At 36.3% G+C, this 21,208-nt stretch overlaps 2 protein-coding genes and 1 long non-coding RNA gene across 10 annotated transcripts; 1 reads left to right on the top strand and 2 right to left on the bottom strand.

Moving 5' to 3' along the window:
• Positions 1-630: 630 nt before the first annotated feature.
• LOC104758293 (uncharacterized) lies at positions 631-1,647 on the bottom strand. The gene is made up of 2 exons (XM_010481132.2): positions 1,236-1,647; positions 631-1,120 (listed from the first exon to the last, which is right to left on the bottom strand). The coding sequence occupies exons 1-2, from the start codon at positions 1,322-1,324 to the stop codon at positions 802-804; spliced, it is 408 nt and encodes a 135-aa protein (XP_010479434.2). The 5' UTR covers positions 1,325-1,647; the 3' UTR covers positions 631-801.
• A 2,688-nt stretch (positions 1,648-4,335) lies between these two features.
• LOC104758286 (uncharacterized) lies at positions 4,336-5,747 on the bottom strand. The gene is made up of 3 exons (XR_762664.2): positions 5,602-5,747; positions 4,723-4,849; positions 4,336-4,617 (listed from the first exon to the last, which is right to left on the bottom strand). It is a non-coding gene; the product is annotated as an uncharacterized LOC104758286 (long non-coding RNA).
• Positions 5,748-6,967: 1,220 nt separating this feature from the next.
• LOC104758274 (uncharacterized) lies at positions 6,968-20,182 on the top strand. Of its 8 annotated transcripts, none has more exons than XM_087497301.1 (49): positions 6,968-7,296; positions 7,450-7,750; positions 7,844-8,069; positions 8,165-8,504; positions 8,701-8,814; positions 8,899-9,027; positions 9,102-9,293; positions 9,380-9,574; positions 9,706-9,843; positions 9,945-10,067; positions 10,155-10,408; positions 10,517-10,620; positions 10,742-10,836; positions 10,921-11,145; positions 11,476-11,649; positions 11,735-11,807; positions 11,909-11,976; positions 12,090-12,235; positions 12,329-12,437; positions 12,527-12,673; positions 12,761-12,808; positions 12,883-13,011; positions 13,142-13,372; positions 13,462-13,599; positions 13,688-13,773; positions 13,870-13,975; positions 14,221-14,316; positions 14,433-14,585; positions 14,744-14,926; positions 15,003-15,229; positions 15,328-15,430; positions 15,514-15,642; positions 15,727-15,771; positions 15,953-16,147; positions 16,359-16,485; positions 16,570-16,670; positions 16,989-17,123; positions 17,201-17,284; positions 17,461-17,607; positions 17,697-17,828; positions 17,957-17,989; positions 18,076-18,222; positions 18,292-18,353; positions 18,542-18,695; positions 18,801-18,992; positions 19,079-19,183; positions 19,269-19,403; positions 19,506-19,706; positions 19,785-20,182. In XM_087497301.1, exons 1-49 carry the CDS (start codon positions 7,198-7,200, stop codon positions 20,034-20,036), a joined length of 7,128 nt encoding a protein of 2,375 aa, XP_087353427.1. In that variant the 5' UTR covers positions 6,968-7,197; the 3' UTR covers positions 20,037-20,182. The 8 variants fall into 8 exon arrangements, with proteins under 8 accessions (XP_087353427.1, XP_010479417.2, XP_087353425.1 ...); XM_010481115.3 differs by having other exon boundaries at positions 17,942-17,989; XM_087497299.1 differs by having other exon boundaries at positions 13,685-13,773.
• The last annotated feature ends 1,026 nt before the right edge of the window (positions 20,183-21,208 follow it).

Raw genomic sequence — 21,208 nt, 5'->3', positions numbered from 1 at the left:
AAATAGCATTAATAATAGCAATAAAGTGGAGATATTAAAGGAAACTATAAACCAATAGAAATTTGATTGATTTTTTCGATTTTTTTAGGAAATTATAATCAAATTATTAATATAATCGATTTGATTTCCCATATTTTAATTATTGTCTTCTTGTACAATTTTTTAGGGATCAATATTGCAAAATAACAATTTAAATAAGTATAAATAAAATGGTAAAACCCAAAATGTATTTAAAAATGTATATAGATGAATGTTTCTTTCCCACCATTCGTATTTATTATATATATATTCCGTTTGTCCACGCACAATAATCAATTCTCGTACCAAATTCAAATTGTCATTCACGTACCGGTTGATTATAGACACACACACGGGCGCACGTGTGTATATGTTTTACATACACACCCAACCAAACTTATAAATTAAGAAAAACATCACCTCTATCCAATGGCTAATACTATCAGTACTACTTATGAACGTACGTCTATGGTTAGTTTTTTTGGGTCAAAAGTCAATGGTCGATGGTAAGTTTTACGAAAGGTTTTAAGCCAAGAAGAAGAAAAAAAGAGAGAGATAAAGTATAATGGAATTTACTAGTTATTAAACTTTGCTGATTAAGAAAACACAAACTCACGCCAAACACACATTCATTTTATATACTATTATATAGTAAAGAATAAATACAGAAGAGTAAAGGATGAGAGAAAAGGTCGTGGGCTAAATAATTTAAAAGTCACACAGCTCCAAAGATTATTATAATTAATTTAAATATTGTAATTATGCCTTTTGTTTAGTTTGAAACTAACACATGACATCTTTGAGAAGCTTGTACCTTCGTGTCGCCGTCCTAGGCGACGGCGCTCCGCCTCCAGATCCGGCGACGCTCTTGGCCACTTGATCATGACGGTTATTGTTACGCTTGATTCGACCGCGGGACGAATAGTCCGATCGGTTTGTGAACTCATCATGTTCAAAATTATTTAAGGATGAAGAAGAAGACTTCTTTGAAGAAGAACCGCCATCATGTGTAGCAACGTTGCTCAGCTTCCGACCGTCGCTCCGGCACCAGTCGCAAATCTCGGTAGGCTCAGCAAACTCACTGTAGTAGTTGCTGCAGTAACTATATATTCGAGAAACCCATTAATAAATTATATTAGCCGTGAATGGGCGCGGTCACTCGCGTTAACGCACAAAGATAGAGGAGATAGGAGAGAGGAGGAGCTAGGAGTACTTACGAGTGTTGGAAGCGACTGCGGCAGTGACCGCAGATGAAGAGCTTGTCGGGAAAACCTACGTCGCCGCACATGCAACACACTCTCTCCATGATCTTCACAATCTTTTCTTATATATTTTCTTTCTAAATTAATTAAATCCAGAGAGAAAGAGAGATAAAGATCGAAGGTTTTAATATATAATGAATTAGATGAAGGCGGTGATGTTAGGCTATTTATATACTATATATTTAAACCCCACAAGCTATAGCAAAGCCTCTATTACTCTATATATATATATATGTGTATTGCACATAATATAGTATATGATACTTTATATATGCGTGTTATTAAATGTACAGGTAGAGCAGAGAGCTTTGCGAGAGAGAGAGAGACAACCTTAAAAAAGGGGAGGTTTTGTAAATGACAGCTTTGTCCTTCCATTGTGATTCTTTTTCATCCATACTGGACTCATCTCCTCGCCTACTATATAGAAAGCGCGTGTTAGAACAACATAGATGCAGCAATTAATATAATGCGTTTAGGTATCTTTGTTATTCGTATCATCAAATCCAAATTTTTAGGCTTTTCACTTTCAACTCATACATACAACATATATATCATCTATTTCACTGTTGACGTGACGAAACGTCTAGCTGGTGTGGGAGTGAGCGTAAGTGTGAACAAAACAGTGTGAGGCGACAATTAACAACAACACCAACAAAAAAAAGACGCAAATTAAGTTGATCCAACTTAATTAGTGTTTTAGTACTGCTGATTTTTCCCATAAAGCGGATAAGGACGCTCGTGACATTATTACTTCTGCGTTTTGTTGGGGTGGAGAGGTAGTCTAGCTAGCAGTAAGATCAACTTTAATGGGAGAACACCCAATGTGTTCTAAGCCCAATTAAATTAGAAAAATATTGAATAATAGGCTTAAAACATAATTTTTGATCTTAAAGTAGAATTGATTTAAGGATAGTTCTTGTGTACGTGGCGGGAGTGGTTGAGAGTTTTCTCAATCGAGATTATTTCCATTTCTCTGTTTCTCTCCCAAACGCGTATAGGTTTTATTCGAGAAAGAGAGAAAACGGCGATAGCTTCGATTTCTTCATCTTCGCCGATTAATTTGTATTCCGGCCATTCAAACACCAAAATCGAAAGCTCTTCCGTGTAGAAGTCGATCTTTGCATAGCTTTTCTGACAAATCCGTTTAAATTCTCATCTTTTGTCGATTCACCAAGTTTCGCGATTTGAAGGCGAAGTCGAAATCTTCTACCTAAGCCTTTGTCTCCTCGTCTCCTTTGTCTGGCAAATCTCATCTCCGGCGATATAGACAAGGTAGTCCCGTCGTTTCCTCTGTCAGTCATTGTTTGTTCGATGTTTCATCGATTTAGGGTAAAATTGAAATCTGTGAATTAGGTTTGGGTTTAGTAACATGGTATAGGGTTTAGGGTCATCTGTCAATTAAAGGTTTTGATTAATCAATATAGGATTTTAGTGAGCTTGCAGGATGTATGACTGAATTCTTAGTATTGTATGTTGTATTTGAAATCAACCTTAACACTGATTAACTTTAATCGATTTTGTTTTGTTTATGAGGCTTGTAGGTGAGCTTAACCAGGGCAAATTTAATCGGATGACCATCAACAAACCTGCATTTGCTCGAAACTAAAAGGTAAGTCACACTCACTATATGTAATGCAAGGTTGGTTTCCTAATTTGGGTTGGTTTCCTGATTGAGAATATATGGAACAAATTTGGACATTAAACAATGTATTAATTAAATAAAATGTTTGTGTGCTTTAATTAATTAAGTAATATGTTTGTTTGTTTGTTTGTTTGTTTTTTATTTACAATATTTTTTTTGTTTCATTTGAATTTGGTATTGTATTTTGAATTTTAGTAAAAAAATTTTTAGTTTGCAATTTAAATATAATTTTTAAAAGTTTTTATATTATTATATTATTAAATCTTATGATCTTACACATGTTCTCCCAATAACTAACTTCTTAACAAAAGATCTAAACTAATGATCTTATATTATTTTCATAATATTTTTACTCTAACACCCAAAAGTATTCTCCAGTTAAAGATGCCCTAAAACATTGAATCCAATTCTTCGTGTAACCCTCTAGCCTATGGCTCCATTACTTCATTTCTCGTTTCCTTTTTTTTTTCATTCTTCTTCTTTTTATCGTCTAGCAGGTGGATATTATTGGCTAAACAAATTATAGCATTATGTTTATGGATCGAGATGGATTTAATGAGTAGGGTTAGGTTAAATACAATTTGGTACACATTTATTGTTAGCTTTTACCATATTTATTGCGGTTTGTGTCTCTCTCAGTCTTTTTTTAAAAGAAAAATTTAGAAAACAGTTATAATGTTACTATTACAGTATCTTAATGAGGGACGGGAAATAAATTCACAATAAGGCAACTTTGATGAGACTCGACGACGTGCAGTGCAAGACTTCGAGAATCGGTGGGAAGAAAAGATAAAAGGGCGATCTGATGATCTTGCCGGTGGTTTCCTAAGCTTAAACGGACGGAGCGTGATCCACGTGGCAGATTCCAAGCGACAGTTTTGGAGTTTGGTTGGCCATGTTAAACTGAAACACATGCATGCACGCATGCCCTCTCTCTCTCGTCCTCCCTGAATATTTCTATTAATTATATCTGGGGATGTTTAAATAAAACCCATGTAGGCAATTCGGTTGCCAATCCTTAGTTCGAATGTCAGGTTGTCACCTAGTTTTTCTAATTAATCTTGTCTTTACAAACTAATGCAATATCAGTGTGTACTTTGTTCATGTAATAATAACCTATAAAAACATACATGTGAATAGAAGAAAGTGGACCTAAGTGAAGTGATCCTTGCCTTATACTTGTTGTAGTGCGCCTCACATGATTTACTTTAGAGTTTAGTCCCATTTCCGAGAATTAGGAATTTATTTTTGTTCACCATTTTTTATTTCTTTTTCATTAGACCATCTCCACTCCAGAACCTCTATTCACTTACTTTAAATTAAACTAATCATATAATTAATATTTAACTAAATAAAGCAATCCAATAAAAATTTAAACAAAATTAACCTTACATTAGAGAACTCCTATTAAGGTTTCTTTATTTATCAAATTTTAAATTTTATTATTTATCAAATCTTTAAAATTATTAAATAATTCAAAATAACAAAACAATTATTTTAATTACTTATATATTACATTAAAAAAATTAACAAAAAAATTTTACATGATTCAGAACCTTCAATATCAGCCTATATTTGTGAGAAATCCTCTTCATTAACCACAACCTTGATGCCATCATGAGGGGATTCGTCCACACTCTTCGGCTCCTTGGCAAGCTGCTTGATAACATTGGGTGGTAGATTCTCATTACTTGCCTGGCACCAAAGAAGACAAATCAGTACAGGCACAACTTAAAAGGCTTTTCATAAGTTACCAAACAAGCACAATTCATAGCAAGAAATAGAGAGTGAGAGAGTTACCATGGAGAATAATAAGCACAAAAAGGACCCTCCGGAAAATCTCTTGTCCACAGACTCAGATAAGCAGGGCAAAGCAGCAATGTGATAAGATCCTTTTTCTGGTCTTCAAGGCTCAAATGCGATGAAACTGTTAAAGAACCAAAGTTATTAGCGTCGATTAGTTAACAGATTGGTCTAAGCAACAACATTCATTCACAGCATAAACGTTTCATCAACATATCAATTTGTCAAAATCATTAATTCAGTACCACACCGTAATGAACTATTAAGAATAGTAAGGCAATTGAGCAAAGCCGATGAAGAAAAATCTAAACTTGAAGCTCATGGAGAAGAGTGAAGATACGAATTAACAAAGAGTCAAGCACAATAACAGTGACCAGACCCTCATTAGAACGAAACACATCAGATATACGCCAACGAATTGAACAAATCAATAGAAAACACATTTTTTCACAAATTGAAGTTATGAAACAGAATCTGATCGGATCATTGGATTATACTTGTTTCCCCTAAAATAATTTAACTGGGCAAGAAATTAAAGTCTCATCTTAGCTCTCTCGATTCTAAAATTAGGTGTTGGAGGAAGAGAAGGTGGAGTAACCCTGACTCGATCTTTAAAAACAAGAAACTAAAAAAAAAAGGGACTTTACATTTTGCTCATCATCATCAGTATTATAACTCCAACATCATACAAAAGAACAACAATGTAGATGCCATCTATGATTCCAAAAAACCAAACTTCTCTCAATCAATTTACGAAAGCACACATATCTCAATCATACCAATCGATCTAAGGATGCATCCGACTAAGGTAAGGAACAAACCAGACAAAAAAACAATCAAAATAAAAAAATTTATCGGAGAAGTAAGAAAACTTACAAGAGCAATATATCAAGAAAGCTGCTTCTCCAATATCATAAGTGATAATGCCATTTTGTTCCCGAATCGTCAGATCGATCTACACAAATATTGGATTACTATCACTCCGTCGAGAGAGAAAAGAGTGAGATAGTTTTGCGAGAAAAATGTAAATAGAAAGAAAAAAAATTACTTTTCTATTTTTCATTAACCAACTAAAAATTGACACGTGTTGTTCCTTATGAGTTGCTTCCGATGCTCCATAGAGAAACGCTTCTCTCATAAATTAGCCTTTTTGATTTATTTTTAGAGGTTAAAAATACTGAGCAATGGAGTGAGTATCTCCAGTGGAGATGCTCTTAGTTACTCTCTTTCCAACATTCAAATTTAATTTATAACTATTATGTTGAGCTAAAAAATGACAAACTATGATTCGGGATGAAGTTTCGAATATGTACAGTGATTTAAAAAGGTATATATATATATATATATATATATATATATATTTGTATTAGTAAAATATTAGCAGTTATGCATCAAAATATGTAACTTGAAATTAAAGAAGAGACGTATATAGAATGTAATATAACAGCAGATCGATGATACAGTACGTAGAATTGTTTTTGGATGGTCTGATATATAATCATTCGAGACAAGTGGAGAACCCTACCTCTCGATGACTTTTAGGTTTATATGTACTCTGCTTAAAAGTTTCGGAATCAAAATGATGATGATCGTATCGTATATTTGAAAAGAAGCCAATAATGAAGATGCTTTTGCTTTGTTGGGTGAAAATTAATCAATGATGTTCGACTATCATCATGAGTTCCCAACACGATCAAATAAAATAAAAAATTACTAACAAGGGTGCTCCTTTACCTTAATATTGTGGATGGATTCAAAGACAATATGGAAATCCACACGAGTTACGTTAGTGGGCAATCAAGAAACTAATAGGTAAGACACTTGAACTTTGTTGTTGTTGTTTCAATTAAGTCCACGAAAGTCACTGTTCACTAATTTGTTTAGTCAGCTTCCCATCAGAATCGGAATCGGGTTGTTGGAAGTGGAAGCTTCGATAATATTTATTGAATACGATTTATTTTTCTATTGATTTTGAGAATACGAAGCTTCCACTTCGATTTGGAAAATGATGGTTTGACCAGTAAATAAGTAGTGTGAATGAGATGCTGCTATTGCTAATGCCCTGGTCAGGTTAATAGTTATAGTATGACGTGTAAATAAATATACGTTAGAAGACCGTCTATTGGGCCGTAAATACTTTAGAGGAGTCGGGTAATAGAAGGCCCATTAATGATATAAATGGGCTTATCCAGCAGCGGCGGTGTTTCGACGTATATAGCTGGTTTGGAAAGGCCAAAAAAACACAAACCCAAACACAAAGGCAAAAAAAAAAAGCTTGACGATTACGATCAATCAAATCTCTCTCTCTCTCTCTCTCAGCGGACGGATCTCCGAGAGCGTTCTCGTTAATCCCTAGCAGCTACTCTTTGGATCCCCCCACCCTCTTGAAACCCTAGAAGAGCCCTCTCCCCCTCCCCACCCGCTTGTTCCTGGCAATAAATTACCATAGCATTTCGGATCTCAGATTTTACCATGCTGATGATTCCTTCCAAGGTCGCCGGTCATACCCGGTTCTTGCTCCAGAGCCTTCATGATTCCGATGCCGACTCCATCGCCAAAGAGCTTTCTCAGGTACTTACTTATATATTCATTCTCTCTGATGTTTCCTAGCGCATATTTTTATTTTTTATTTTTTTTTTGTTTCTTCTGATTTTGTTGTTTTGTTTGCTTGTTCACTTTGTGATTTTGAACTCTTTTTTTTTTATTTTATTTTGCAAATGCTAGTTGTTTGATTTTGGAGTGGAGACTAGTATTCCAGTTCTCAAGACCTGCTTAGATTGCTTCACCGTCCGGAAAAGCCAGCCAGATACGCTGTTACAGCTTGAGAAAGTAGTATCCTTAGTGTTTAAACGTGTGATGAAATTGCCGAATCTTGGAACCCTGCTCTCTCACGCCCTGAAAGATGTTGAGCTTACTCAGTCATTTCTGGATGATTTGACTGATACTTTGGAATTTTCAGTCTCTGACAAAATTGCCTTTGCTCTGGCCCTCACCGTTTTTGATAGATTGGATGCAAAGACAACTGGTAAAGCCTTTCTCACTCTCTTCTCTTCTCTTATCTCTTTTTCGCTCTTGTTTTTCTTACTCATGGCATTTTCTTCTTTCCCTTTTTTTGTAGGACGCAACTTTTTATTGGCCGAGATTGAGCAACTCTGTGCCAATACCGGCCAGATTGATTCATCTGAGCAAATTCAGAATGTTCTCTTGTTTCTCCAGAGTTCTGAGGATCTTTCCAGGCATTTGGATTCCTTCTTACAGATTTTGTCTTATGCTCAACCTAGTGATGATTTCTCTTTTGCTCTCACACCTATCCTCTCCGACGTTCATGAAGCTGATGTTTTCAGGTGAGTTGCTTCCATCTGTTTATCCCTTTTATTTTATTTTCTTTCTTTCTTATGTTCTGGATCTGTCTCTCAACTATTTTCCTGTTCTGCTGTAGGAGCATGGGTTTTCACTGTGATTCTGCTGAAAACGAGTTTGATGCTATCTTAGCTGAAATCGATAAGGAAACAGGTGTTGGAGATCTCATGGGAGAATTAGGTTGTGGATTCACTGCTGATGCCCAACAATGCAAAGAGATCTTGTCTAGTTTTGCACCGTTAAGAGAGGCTACTATCTCAAGAATTCTTGTCAATGTTGCTCGGACATGTGCTGATCTTGAAGATAATCACACCACCTTTTCAACATTCAGTTTAGCCCTTGGTTCCTGCATTCCATCTGAGCCTCCCACGCCAAAGTCGTGGAATGTTGATATTCTAGTTGATACAATCAATCTGCTTGTGAGTTATCTGAAACACTATTACTCTGTCTAATCAAGGTCACTGATAGTTTAAGAAACTCAGTTTAGCCTTTTTATTTATCTCTTTTTGTTTGAGACTATCGTCCATTCTTTTATCGATGGATTTGTGAAGACGCATCTAGCTTATCTGTTAAGTTCTATCTGGTTCTTGCTCTTATGATTTTATGGCAAATCAGGCTCCTGGCACAAGCTGGAGGAAAGTAATCGAGAATCTTGATCATGATGGATTTGACATCCCTAATATGGAGTGTTTCGCGTTTTTCATGCGGCTCTATAAAACCGCTTGCAAGGTGTGTTCTCATAATGGCTAATTTGTCTGTTTAAAAATATGTTTGCTTCATTTTGTTGTTTAAGGTTTAATCTGATTCTTGCAGGAGCCATTTCCTCTTGATGCTGTATGTGCGTCTGTCTGGAAGAATATGGAAGGTCAATTATCCTTTCTTAAGCATGCAATATCTGCCCCACCAGAAGTTTTCACCTTTATGCATTCTCCAAGGAAGCTGGTGAGACACCACACATACATGTTTAGAGATGCTCTTCCTTGATACTGTCACTATTCTGACCAGCTGTTTTCCAGGTATATAATGATAACATGCACAGCCATGAGCAACAGTTAGGACTATCCAATCATGCATGGCTGTCGCTGGATCTCTTGGATGTTCTATGCCAATTGGCCGAGAGAGGTCATGCTGTTTTGGTTAGTTCGTTGCTCCAGTATCCACTCACACATTGTCCTAGAACCTTGCTTCTTGGAATGACACACATCAAAGTAATTTTCCGTGACTGTTTTTTGGTGGTATATGCTCGTAATATCGCCTTTTTTGTTTGCTAAGTATGTCAATCCTGTTGATGCAGACTGCTTATAATCTCATCCAGCGAGAAGTGGTTTCTGCTATTTTTCCAGTCATAATAACGAATTCCCAGGAGAGTGGTTTTATCCTTAATATCTGGCATCAGAATGCAGAACTCTTTCTGTGGGGGATTTTAGCTGCCCAAAATCTTAAAGCAGACAGCATGCTCCGAATAATTGAAATCTGCCATGAGCTAAAGGTGATATGTTGTATTGAAAATGCGTGACAGTGGCTCAATTGATCTCATTATAATGTCTTTTTTTGTCTTTTCTTACAACAGCCTCACTGTGTCTCTATACTAATTAGGGTTAATTTATTTATTTATTTCAGATTCTCCCTGTTGTCTTAGAATCAGTTCCAGTCTCGTTCAGTATCAGATTGGCAGTCCTTGCATCATTGAGAGGTCTTTTGGACATTGAGAGCTGGTTGCCAAACTGCCTACATGTGTTTAAGGACCTCTTTGCTGAGGTAACACATTTTTTCACAATCTAATTTCTAGTACTTCAGTGTTTTTTTAAGAGATGAGAAGATGGTATCTACATTTAAAATTTATGTTTCTCATATTTCAGGAGTGTCTCAAATTTGTCAAGAATGTGCATTTCAGCGACTCAGAGGATTTTACCGCCAAACATTTTCACCCTTCTGATCCGTTATCAGATCTTCATCTGGATGCAACAACTTCTCTTTTGAAAGTTAGTTAGTTTCCCTTTTGCTTTGGTTTCCGGCTCTTCTGTTATTTCATATCTACCGAGATTAAATTGTTTGAACATGTATTGCAGGTTTTGAAAGCTCATGATAATGTGATTACTTCATCTCAACTGGTCGAGGAGATAGAAAAGGTCAATGCCGCAATTTTGGATTGTAATTCGAAACTGCAGAATGGCGAGGCTAAAGATTCATCAGCTTCCAATGCATATGGAGATGATGTTGAGGCAGAAGCAAACGCTTATTTCCATCAAATGTTTTCTAGTCAGTTGAGTGTTGATGCGATGGTTCAAATGCTTTCTCGATACAAGGACTCTTTAGTTCAAAGGTTTGATAATGAAAAACTTTTTAACATTTGGGAGAAATTCAATTTCTTTCTTCATGCTTTCAGGCACATCATGCATAATGAATATAACGAGGTTGTTTTTTTTGGCAGGGAAAAATTAATTTTTGAATGCATGATCGCTAATCTGTTTGAAGAATATCGTTTTTTCCCCAAGTATCCTGAGAGACAGCTGAAAATAGCCTCCATCCTCTTTGGTGAGTGGGTCTTTTAAGAAGATGTTTTTATCAAATTTGAGCATCTCTTCTTCAGATATGTACTGTTGTCAATACATTCTCTTAAATCTGAGGATCTGCTGTGACTTGTACAAAATTTCAGGTTCTGTTATAAAGCACCAGCTTATAAGTTCCCTCACTCTGGGGATGGCCCTGCGTCTAGTCTTGGATTCTTTGCGTAAACCTGCAGATTCAAAAGTATGGATTCTTTTGTTATGTATTTCTGTCGCCCAGGTATTTCTGTGAGAGATCTATCATTGGCTCTCTTTCCCAATTATGCAGATGTTTCTCTTTGGAAGCAAGGCTCTAGAACAGTTCGTGAACCGTCTGGTTGAATTGCCTCAATACTGCAACCATATTCTGCAAATATCGCATCTGCGTAGCACTCACCCTGAGTTAGTCACTGTTATTGAACAAGCACTTTCAAGGATATCATCTGGTAATTTAGAGTCCGATGCCTCTGTTTCACACCCTGCTCCCTCGCAGTCTTCCCCTGGAAATGGCGAGGTAGAAGTTTGATTTAAAATTTCTTTTGAAAAAATGTGCTAATTGTCTTGCTATTGTTTTATTTGTTTGCTTTCTATTTTAAAATCTCTTTATATGTACTTGTCCTGTCATTCTTACAAGTTGATTCTGCAAATATCTTCATTTCGATCAATTTCAAACATGATATCAGATTCACAAGGTATTTATTGAAAAGGAGAAAGAAAACTCCTTGATCCTTTTCCTTTTAAGTATCATACCTTTTCAATTCTAGCCTCTTTAGCTTAATGTCAAACACTGTAAGCTTCTCGTTGTCTGAGTTGGCTCATAAGTTTTTTTAATTTTTTTTGGCAGTTGAGTGGTTCTAGCACTGGCCAATCTGCATTACAGCATTCTTCTCCCATACAGCTTCAACAGCAAAATGAAGTGCATATTGATGACCGCAGCAATGTGCTGCCATCTAATGACGCAAGGCCACTTCTGCCATCGTTATCAACCACTTCGGCTGATGTTTCTGTCATTCCAAGGGTGATGATCTTTTTTGTATTTTTCTTTTATGCCTATTTATGGGTGGAAGTGTCTCAATTTTTCACTTCACTAGTTGTTAATGCAGAATCCTGGCATTTCAACGTCTTCTTCAACCTCATCTGGTCTTGGTCGTCAAACTCGTGGAGCTACTTCGACAAGTAAACTCCAGTTAACTTAGTATATAAATGTTTTTTGAAATATGATAGGTACTTTTCCTAATCAAGAGAAGATTTTTCTTTCTAAAATTCGATTATCACAGGGTTTGGGTCTGCTTTGAACATAGAAACCTTGGTTGCAGCAGCTGAAAGAAGAGAAAACGCAATCGAGGTACTTTATTCAGATTTTTTTGTTCTGGTTACATTGCATAATGAATTGTCGATATGTCAACTGTATACTTTTTAGTATGAATGACAAGAATAAGACATTTCTTTTTTTCCCAGACTCCACTGCAGAATGTTCAGGATAAAGTTTCTTTCATAATCAATAATCTCTCTATAGCAAACATTGAATCGAAAGGGAAAGAGTTTGCTGATATTTTACCTCAACAGTATTATCCTTGGTTTGCACAGTACATGGTTATGAAAAGGTACTGATAGTTGTTTTTTTTAAGTTTGCAATTTATGTGTTGCTTCTGCGTCTTCTCTTATTGTTTTTCCTTCATGTGCTCAATTCCTGATAGAGCGAGCATCGAGCAAAATTTTCATGATCTGTACCTGAAGTTCTTGGATAAAGTTGATTCGAAGTTGTTATTTAAGGAGATACTTCAAAATACTTATGAAAATTGCAAGGTTAAATTTTCTTCCACAAATGATTTTGCGTTGATGGGTGAAGTTGTTGTTTAAGCAAACTTTAAATCCTTAATTTCTTTTGTTTGCAGGTTCTTTTGGGTTCAGAGCTCATAAAGTCAAGTTCTGAAGAGCGATCTCTTCTTAAAAATTTAGGCAGTTGGCTTGGAAAGTTGACCATTGGAAGGAATTATGTTTTAAGAGCGCGAGAAATAGATCCAAAATCCTTGATTGTGGAGGTATTTGTTGCTTTTTCCTTCATTTATATGTCAATCTTTTGTATTAACACTGTGAAGATGTGAACTTTATATTCTTTTCCTTTGCAGGCATATGAAAAAGGGTTGATGATTGCGGTCATTCCATTTACTTCAAAGGTTGGTGATCGTTAATCAGCGTTCTTACCTGTTCTAGGGTTGATGATTTGAGTTCTAATTTACTATCACTGCAGGTTCTGGAGCCATGCCAAAACAGTATTGCGTATCAGCCGCCCAATCCTTGGACGATGGCTATACTTGGGTTGCTCGCTGAGATTTATTCAATGCCAAACCTAAAAATGAATCTGAAGTTTGACATAGAGGTATCTGGTTTTAAGAAGTTTTTGGAAAGATGATTGTTCCTTCTCAGGATCACGAGTTGTTTGGCATAAATATACATATGTATATCTATATATACATTTGTATTCAATGTTTTTTTTTTCATCTCGTCAGGTTTTATTCAAGAACCTTGGCGTTGATATAAAAGAAGTAGCGCCAACTTCCCTTCTAAAGGACCGGAAGAGAGAAATAGATGGGAATCCTGATTTTAGTAACAAAGATCTTATCTCTCAGCCGCAGATGATATCAGAGCCTAAAACAGTTTCTCCTCTTAAGCAAATAGACCTACCTCTTGATGTTGCAAATTCTCCGAATACAGACGTTCCCTCGAAGTTATTATCACAGGTTATTTTATGTGTTCTTTTCGTTATCGACTTGTAGTGTCGTTTATATATCAATGATATTTAGCCACTTGCTTTGCTTTTTCTTTTCAGTATGTAGCCCCTCAACGTGTTTATCCTAATACTTTGATGGAAGAGGAAAAAGTGGCAACTCTAGGTTTGTCTGATCAGCTGCCGTCACCTCAAGGACTGTTCCAGTCAACTCCGTCCCCGTTGTTTTCTATCAGTCAGGTATGTTTTTATTATTAATGTCGATCAAAGTTATTATATATATGCTTGTCTCTCAAACCCATTCTACATTGAATGTCATGGCCAGCAGTTGTCAGCAGCACTTCCCAACATTGGAAATCATGTTGTTATTAATCAGAAGTTGAGCGGATTTGGTATGCACTTTCCATTTCAGAGGTTTGTGACGGAAGGTCTCCCTACTGCTGAAATCATTATGTTTGTAGTGCAATGATGGAATTTCCTTTCACACACTAATCTATCATCCATTTTCAGAGTGGTACCACTTGCCATGGACAGAGCTATCAAGGAGATTGTGTCTGGTATTGTGCAGCGAAGTGTTTGTATTGCATGCCAAACAACAAAAGAACTTGTGCTGAAGGTTGGCTAATCTAAAACTCATCATTTTTCTTTATTTCTACTCTACTTTTACGTTCCCTGTTTTTGATCTCGTGTCCCTCTAATACTTTTTTTATCTCCAATTTAATTTCCATCGCTCTCCACTCCACAACTATAAATTATTTAATTCCCATTTTGTTCCATCTATTGTTGGTTTCTACAGCAGAAAATCTCCAGGCTTTTGATCTTATTTATATGTCGTATATTCTTTTTTCTTTTTGACTCCAGGATTATTCCATGGAACCCGAAGAATCACGTATTTATAATGCAGCTCACTTGATGGTTGCGAGTTTAGCTGGGAGTTTGGCTCATGTGACATGCAAGGTTTTTGTCTACATCTCGTTTACATTCATGCAATTATATTTCTGCCTTGTTACAAAAACCAACAAACTCTATTTTTCTTTCTGTTATTTTTTTGGTGCATTCTTTGGTATATGTAGGAACCCTTGCGTACTTCAATATCCGGTCATCTACGGAATTCTCTCCTTGGTCTGAATATTGCAAATGAATCTCTTGAACAAATTGTGCAACTTGTCACCAATGACAATCTTGATTTGGGTTGTGCGGCTATTGAACATGCGGCTACAGATAAGGTTTTTGTTAGATAATTTATCCCGCTTTTTTATTTCTGTTTCAATAGGTTTAACTGGAGTGTAGGCACTTCTGTTGAGGGATAATACCTTTTGTTACGAATTTATGATGGGACCTCAGTATAAGGTTTAGTGATAGTTCTATATCTCTGTCCCTACAGGCAATACAAACAATTGATGCGGATATTGCTCAGCAATTGTTGTTACGGAGAAAGCATAGAGATGGTGCTAGATCCTCCTTTTTTGATCCAAATATGCTATCGCAGAATTCCGTTAGTTTCATTCCCGAATCCCTCCGTCCAAAACCTGGACACCTCTCTCTGTCTCAGCAGCGAGTTTATGAGGTGCTGTTTTTAACAGGTAGTTGCCTCTGCTATGTTTTGTGTTTGTATGACTAAAGCTTGTCATATGCATTTTCAGGACTTTGTTCAACATCCTTGGCAAAAGCAGTCGACCCAGACTTCACACGGTTTATCTGTTGCATCAAGCTCGTCTAGCGATGTTGCACTTGGTAGTGGTTATGGTCCAGTATCAGGAAAAGTTGCTTCTGACTTTTTGTCTAGTGCTGGAAATGCTAGGATGGATATGGTCTCCCGGCCATCAGATATTTCTGTGGATGGTTTTGAATCTTCAGTCTCGCTTTTGAGGTACTTTGTTGTTGCAGATTGATAAAACTCCATTCACTTAATTTTCCATATTTTACAGCTGATATGTTGACATTTCAATTTACCTGTGTGTTAAAAAGCCCACAAGTTGATCCAGCTGGTGACTCAGCCAGTCTTCAATTTGCTAAATCACTGCCAACCTCAGAATTGAATCTGGTTGAACCCTCTGATGCTGCTATGAAAGTGAGATATACTGTGCATTTCAACTTATGACTCACTTAGCGTTATATTGAATTACTAAGTTGAGCTTCTTGTTTATACCAAAGGAAATTGGAACGTCACTGCAGACACTGACTTCAGCTGCTACCATGGAACGAGTTGGTGGAACTAATATTACACAGCCTTCTCTGTCCACGAGAGATGCACTGGATAAGTATCAGATTGTTACTCAGAAGGTTAGTAAAGTGGTTATTCCGTGTTTTCTTTCTGCATTTCTTTTCGCTGTTTTATATTTTAGTGACTTCTTATAACTGTTTCAGATGGAGGAACTAGTGGCTAATAATGCAGGAGATGATGAAATTCAGGTACTTTATTTTCTAGTGCCTAAGTAGTTATAGCGCAAAATCGTAAATTTTTTACATGCACCGAGAATTGATAAAGTTAATTAGACAAACGTTATTGAATTTTTGGTGGTTTTTCCAATCGTTGCCTATCTAATTTAATCCAAAAGAGTTCATAGCTAATGGAGGTTTCATTTATTTTCAGGCCGTAGTTTCTGAAGTTCCTGAAATTATCCTCAGATGTATAAGCAGAGATGAAGCCGCTATTGCTGTCGCTCAAAAAGCTTTCAAGGCTCTTTATGAGAATGCATCAAGTAACCTTCATGTCAGTGCTAACCTAGCAATACTTGTTGCTATTCGTGATGTTTGCAAGCGTGTCGTTAAAGAGCTCACTAGTTGGGTATGTCTACAACCTTTTCAAATTGTATATCACACTTCTCTTATCGGCATTAGTTCAGTTACTTCTCATATATTTGCCACTATTTTCTGCCATAAAACCGATCATATAAGCGCCAGATCGAGCTTATTTTCTGTAGTTGGAGCTACTGATAATATTTCCTGAAATTGTTGTTGATATGAGATTTGTTTCTTTTTCGAACTTCTTGATACAGGTGATTTATTCAGAGGAGGAGCGGAAGCTTAACAAAGACATTACTATTGGTCTTATTCAACGCGAGTTGCTCAGCCTAGCGGAGTACAATGTCCACATGGCGAAGCATCTTGATGGAGGGAGAAACAGTATGCTGACGGCCTTATCCTTTGTCCTTGTACATACATTTTTTATGGCAAGTGAACATGTCTAACTAGTTGTTTGCTATGCAGAGAGCGCAACTGACTTTGCTATTTCTCTACTCCAATCCTTGGTCACTGAAGAGTCCAGTGTCATTTCAGAGCTCCACAGTCTTGTTGATGCGCTGGCAAAGGTTGCGATTTTATTATTTTTCTTAGTTTGCTGTTGCAATCACATAGTCTTGTTCTATTATCAATAATGCTTGTCATAAGAACAAGGCAGATTAATAGGTTTGAAAACATACAAATTGGGAGAAGCTTAGGTTGTATTGTTTCTATACTAAAACTGCACCATAACGCTAACTGACCGATATTGTGATTAGGTGCAAATATTTTTTTTTTTATGTTAGACATGTTTTGCATTTTTTTAGGTGTAAATATAATGTTTTCGTTGTGAAATTTGGCATTATTATTTTTGTGATGTTTCAAGTTTTATATTGTTTTGGTTGTAGCTTGCCTCAAAATCCGGATCTCCTGAGTCGTTGCAACAGTTAATTGACATCATACGAAATCCAGTTACTAACTCAGCTGGCCTCTCTGATAGTGCAACCGGAAATGAGTACAATGATAGGCAAAAGGATGAAAAGGTTTCAGATGATTTCATTACCGAGTGTTACTTGTAATGAGACTGTATATTTTTTTGACATGTTAGCTCTGTTATTAGGTTGCGTGCAATACCACTTCTAACACAGATGTGAATACCAGCTTGGATTATGTGGAATCAGATCCTGCGGGATTCCGGGATCGGGTAAATATTCCGCATTTTAGTTTTCATTACTTCATGTGAACTACTTTTTGTTAATGGTTGATTGGGAATTTGCATGAATATAAATTTTCGCTACGAACAGAACGAATTCTTTGGCGAAGCTATTATCATACATAGTTTGTTGTGCGTGTAGTTTATCTTCTTCTTTTTGTTGGCAGGTGTCCACGCTTTTTGAAAGCTGGTATCAAATCTGCGAACTACCGGGTGCAAATGAAACTGCTTGTTCACAATATGTCCTTCACTTGCATCAGACTGGATTACTCAAGGGAGATGATACGACAGAGAGTTTTTTCCGAACTCTTCTGGTGAGATAACCTTTTAAGACATTTTTGCCATCGCATATTTTCAGCATCATGAGAGACCTCATTATTAACGTTGGCCTTCCTATCTTTAGGAAATTTCTGTTGCTCATTGTATATCTTCAGAAGAAATAAGTTCTGGTGCTGTGCAATCTCCTCAGCAAGCTCAGAGTCCATCATTCCTCGCCATCGATATGTATGCAAAGCTTGTTTTTTCAATCTTGAAGGTAATGTGCTCATGAATTTCTATGGTGTGCCTTGTGGATTAAAAAAACCTAAAATACACTGCCTGCTAAGCTTTTTTTTTTGGCTTGTTTGTTTCTTATGACAATCTGTTCAGTATTTCCCTGAGCAGGAGTACAACAGCAAGTTGTTTCTTCTTTCGGAGGTAAGGGGACACATAAACCATAATTTTCTATTACGGGTGAAATCATCAAAAAGGTGAGTGGGTTTGATATTGATTACTGGTCTCAGATCATGGCTGTCACTGTGAGATGTATACAAAAGGACGCAGAAGATAAAAAGACATCACTCAATCCAAAACCATATTTTCGATTGTTCATCAACTGGCTGCTGGACTTATGTTCCTTGGATCCTGGGACTGATGGTGCAAACTTTCAGGTGCATTTTGTTTTTACTTGAAGTATCTGCTATTATATTCGTATCACTAACATTCATCCTTTGTTGCAGGTTCTCACAGCTTTTGCCAACACATTTCACGCGTTGCAGCCTCTTAAGATTCCTGCTTTCAGGTGAGGATATACCTCCATTCCTTCTATTGAAAATGGAATCTCTCAGGAACTATGAGGGCAGTCAAATACATATGTCGTGAAATGTACCATGTGGTTGACATATGTGTCTTCTTTATCTTTTATTTATTATGATTTGGTTTTTTTTCCTATTTATTTCTGCTTCACTGAGGTTCTTTTAAAATTTTCAGCTTTGCATGGCTAGAGCTTGTCAGCCACAGAAGCTTCATGCCCAAACTACTTACAGTAAATGGCCAGAAGGGTTGGCCATATGTTCAACGCCTGCTGGTGGACTTGCTTCAGTTTCTTGAGCCATTTTTAAGAAATGCTGAACTCGGAGGACCAGTTTGTGCTTTTTTCTCTTCTGTTATATTGTTTCATTGATCCCTAAGGATGTAGTCGATGGTAACTTAGAGTGGTCTCTCTCTTGTTTGTTTATTAATTACGTAGGTTCATTTCCTATACAAAGGGACATTGAGAGTGTTACTGGTGCTGCTTCATGACTTCCCAGAATTTCTCTGTGATTATCATTTTACTTTCTGTGATGTGATTCCTTCAAGTTGCATACAAATGCGGAATATTATTCTCAGTTCTTTTCCACGGAACATGAGGCTTCCAGATCCTTCTACCCCAAACTTAAAGGTTCCAGATGATAGTGGAGAGCCCAGCATGTTCAAATTCTATAGAAATAATATCTCTTGTAGGCTGATTTATCGTGTTCATTGCAGATTGATTTGTTGCCTGAGATTGTAGAAGCTCCCTGTATCCTTTCCGAGGTTGATGCTGCGCTAAAAGCAAAGCAAATGAAAAATGACGTGGATGAGTATCTTATGGTAATGGTTCTTCAGTTTACTTGTTTATTCTTTGGGGTTTGTGAGATTATTATATTTCAGATAACACTCTTATAATTTTCTGCAGTCGAGGCAACAGAATTCAACTTTCCTTAGTGAGCTGAAACAGAAGTTACTTCTCTCGTCAAGCGAGGCTAGTTCAGCTGGAACCCGTTACAGTGTACCATTGATCAACTCGCTTGTGCTATATACTGGAATGCAGGTATGGCTTTAACAACTATGGCTTTAAAAAAAAAGAAAAGTCTAGTTTATTCAAATGTATGCGGTTAATGAAATGTGCAATTGATCGACATTGCCGTAACAGGCTATTCAGCAGCTACAGGCGGGTGAGACACAGGCTCAAAATGTTGTGGCCTTACAGATGTTTAAGTATTTAAGTATGGAACTTGATACGGAAGGACGTTATCTGTTCCTTAATGCCATTGCCAACCAGCTTCGATATCCCAACAACCACACACATTACTTTTCCTTCATCATGCTCTATCTCTTCTTCGAATCTGACCAGGTGAGGTTGCTTTGCTTGTTAAGAGCTGAGTGGATAAATTAGGGGTTTGGTAATCTGATTTTGGCTTGAATGAAACAGGAGATCATACAGGAACAAATAACAAGAGTTCTGTTGGAAAGGCTCATTGTGAACCGGCCACATCCATGGGGCCTCCTAATCACATTCATTGAGCTCATCAAGAATCCAAGATATGGTTTCTGGAAACAAGCCTTCATTAGGTGTGCGCCTGAGATTGAGAAACTCTTTGAATCTGTAGCCAGATCCTGTGGTGGCCTCAAGCCTGTTGACGAGGGAATGGTCTCTGGTTGGGTCTCCGACAATTCTCATTAGCCCTGCCTTTAAACTTGTATATGTGTATGCGTATTTTGACTTTCTGTTGTAACAATATAGGAGAGATTTTAGGAGTCTAGTTTTTCTTTGATCATCAAGATTCATAATTTTTCCTAATTACAAGAAAAAGAAAGGATTTTGCTGTATTGCTCTTAAGGTGGCTTTCGAAATTAGTTTGGAACAAGAACAAGGTATAACACTTGGGTCTACTACATTCACCTCTTCTTGTTTTATCTAATGAAATTATACTATATATTATGACATGTAATAAACATATTTAAAAAGTAAAATCATTAACAATTTTTTTTTTGGTATGAATTTAAATAACTCTTTAGTGATATATAATCTTGTATAATTCTTAGATTTACAACCTATTTCTATTTTATAAACCTATATATATAGCATAGTTTAATTATAAAATATAAAATAATACTTTTTATTTATAGATCTAAACTGATATATTACACTTCACTTTACTATAAAATTTAATGTATAATCATCCTTTATAAATCTACACCACCATGTAAGTACAAATTCTTTGGTATGCCAAACGTGTATATTTCAGCATAATGTTTTGTATGTAAACAGTTTTCTACTTAATTGACTCATATGAGCTAATATTTTGTTGTTACAAAAAAAAATTGTGAAATTTAAGACAAGATTTTTATTTTAAATCTAAATTGACATATAACATAGTTTAATTGTAAAATATAAATTCTGATTTTCTTTTATAAATCCAAACCAACATATATCTCGTTCAATTGTAAAATGTGAACCCTAAGTTATCTTGTATAAACTTGAAACCTAGGTAAAACATCATTTAGTTGTAAAATCTAAACATATATCATCTTTTATAAATCTAAATTGACCTATAACCTTATAAACTCAAAACTCTAATTTCTATAAATAATATTAAAATTTTATTTTATTAGACAGCTGATTGATAGGCTAAAACAAGGAAGTGAAAAGAATTTATCTTTACAATCTTTCAATCATCATGACAATAATGGGCTGTTGTGGGAAATCGTTTTTTCATTAGGTGCTTTCGTTGGGCTTCCAACTATTCATGTCTCTTTCGACCATCTTTATTAGACCTGAGCGTTCGGGTCCCGTTTAAATTCGGATAAGATATTTTGGTAAAGGGGTCTTACACCCATTCAGATATTTTTAGT

This window comes from Camelina sativa, chromosome 3 (genome assembly GCF_030686135.1).
Source record: "Camelina sativa cultivar CO46 ecotype springtype chromosome 3, ASM3068613v1".
NCBI classification, from domain to species: Eukaryota; Viridiplantae; Streptophyta; class Magnoliopsida; order Brassicales; family Brassicaceae; genus Camelina; species Camelina sativa.
Note: the sequence above shows the minus strand (reverse complement) of the source record. Positions and strands in the feature narration are given on the sequence as shown.

Bases quoted from the DNA above. Each gene is read 5' to 3' on its own strand.
- LOC104758293 (XM_010481132.2), bottom strand. From the start codon at position 1,324: ATGGAGAGAGTGTGTTGCATGTGCGGCGACGTAGGTTTTCCCGACAAG. The intron at 1,121-1,235 runs GTAAGTACTCCT...TCGAATATATAG, and splicing joins CGCAGTCGCTTCCAACACTC to TTACTGCAGCAACTACTACA.
- LOC104758274 (XM_087497284.1), top strand. From the start codon at position 7,198: ATGCTGATGATTCCTTCCAAGGTCGCCGGTCATACCCGGTTCTTGCTC. The intron at 13,600-13,684 runs GTATGTTTTTAT...TGTCATGGCCAG, and splicing joins CGTTGTTTTCTATCAGTCAG to CAGTTGTCAGCAGCACTTCC. The intron at 13,774-13,869 runs GTTTGTGACGGA...ATCCATTTTCAG, and splicing joins ATGCACTTTCCATTTCAGAG to AGTGGTACCACTTGCCATGG.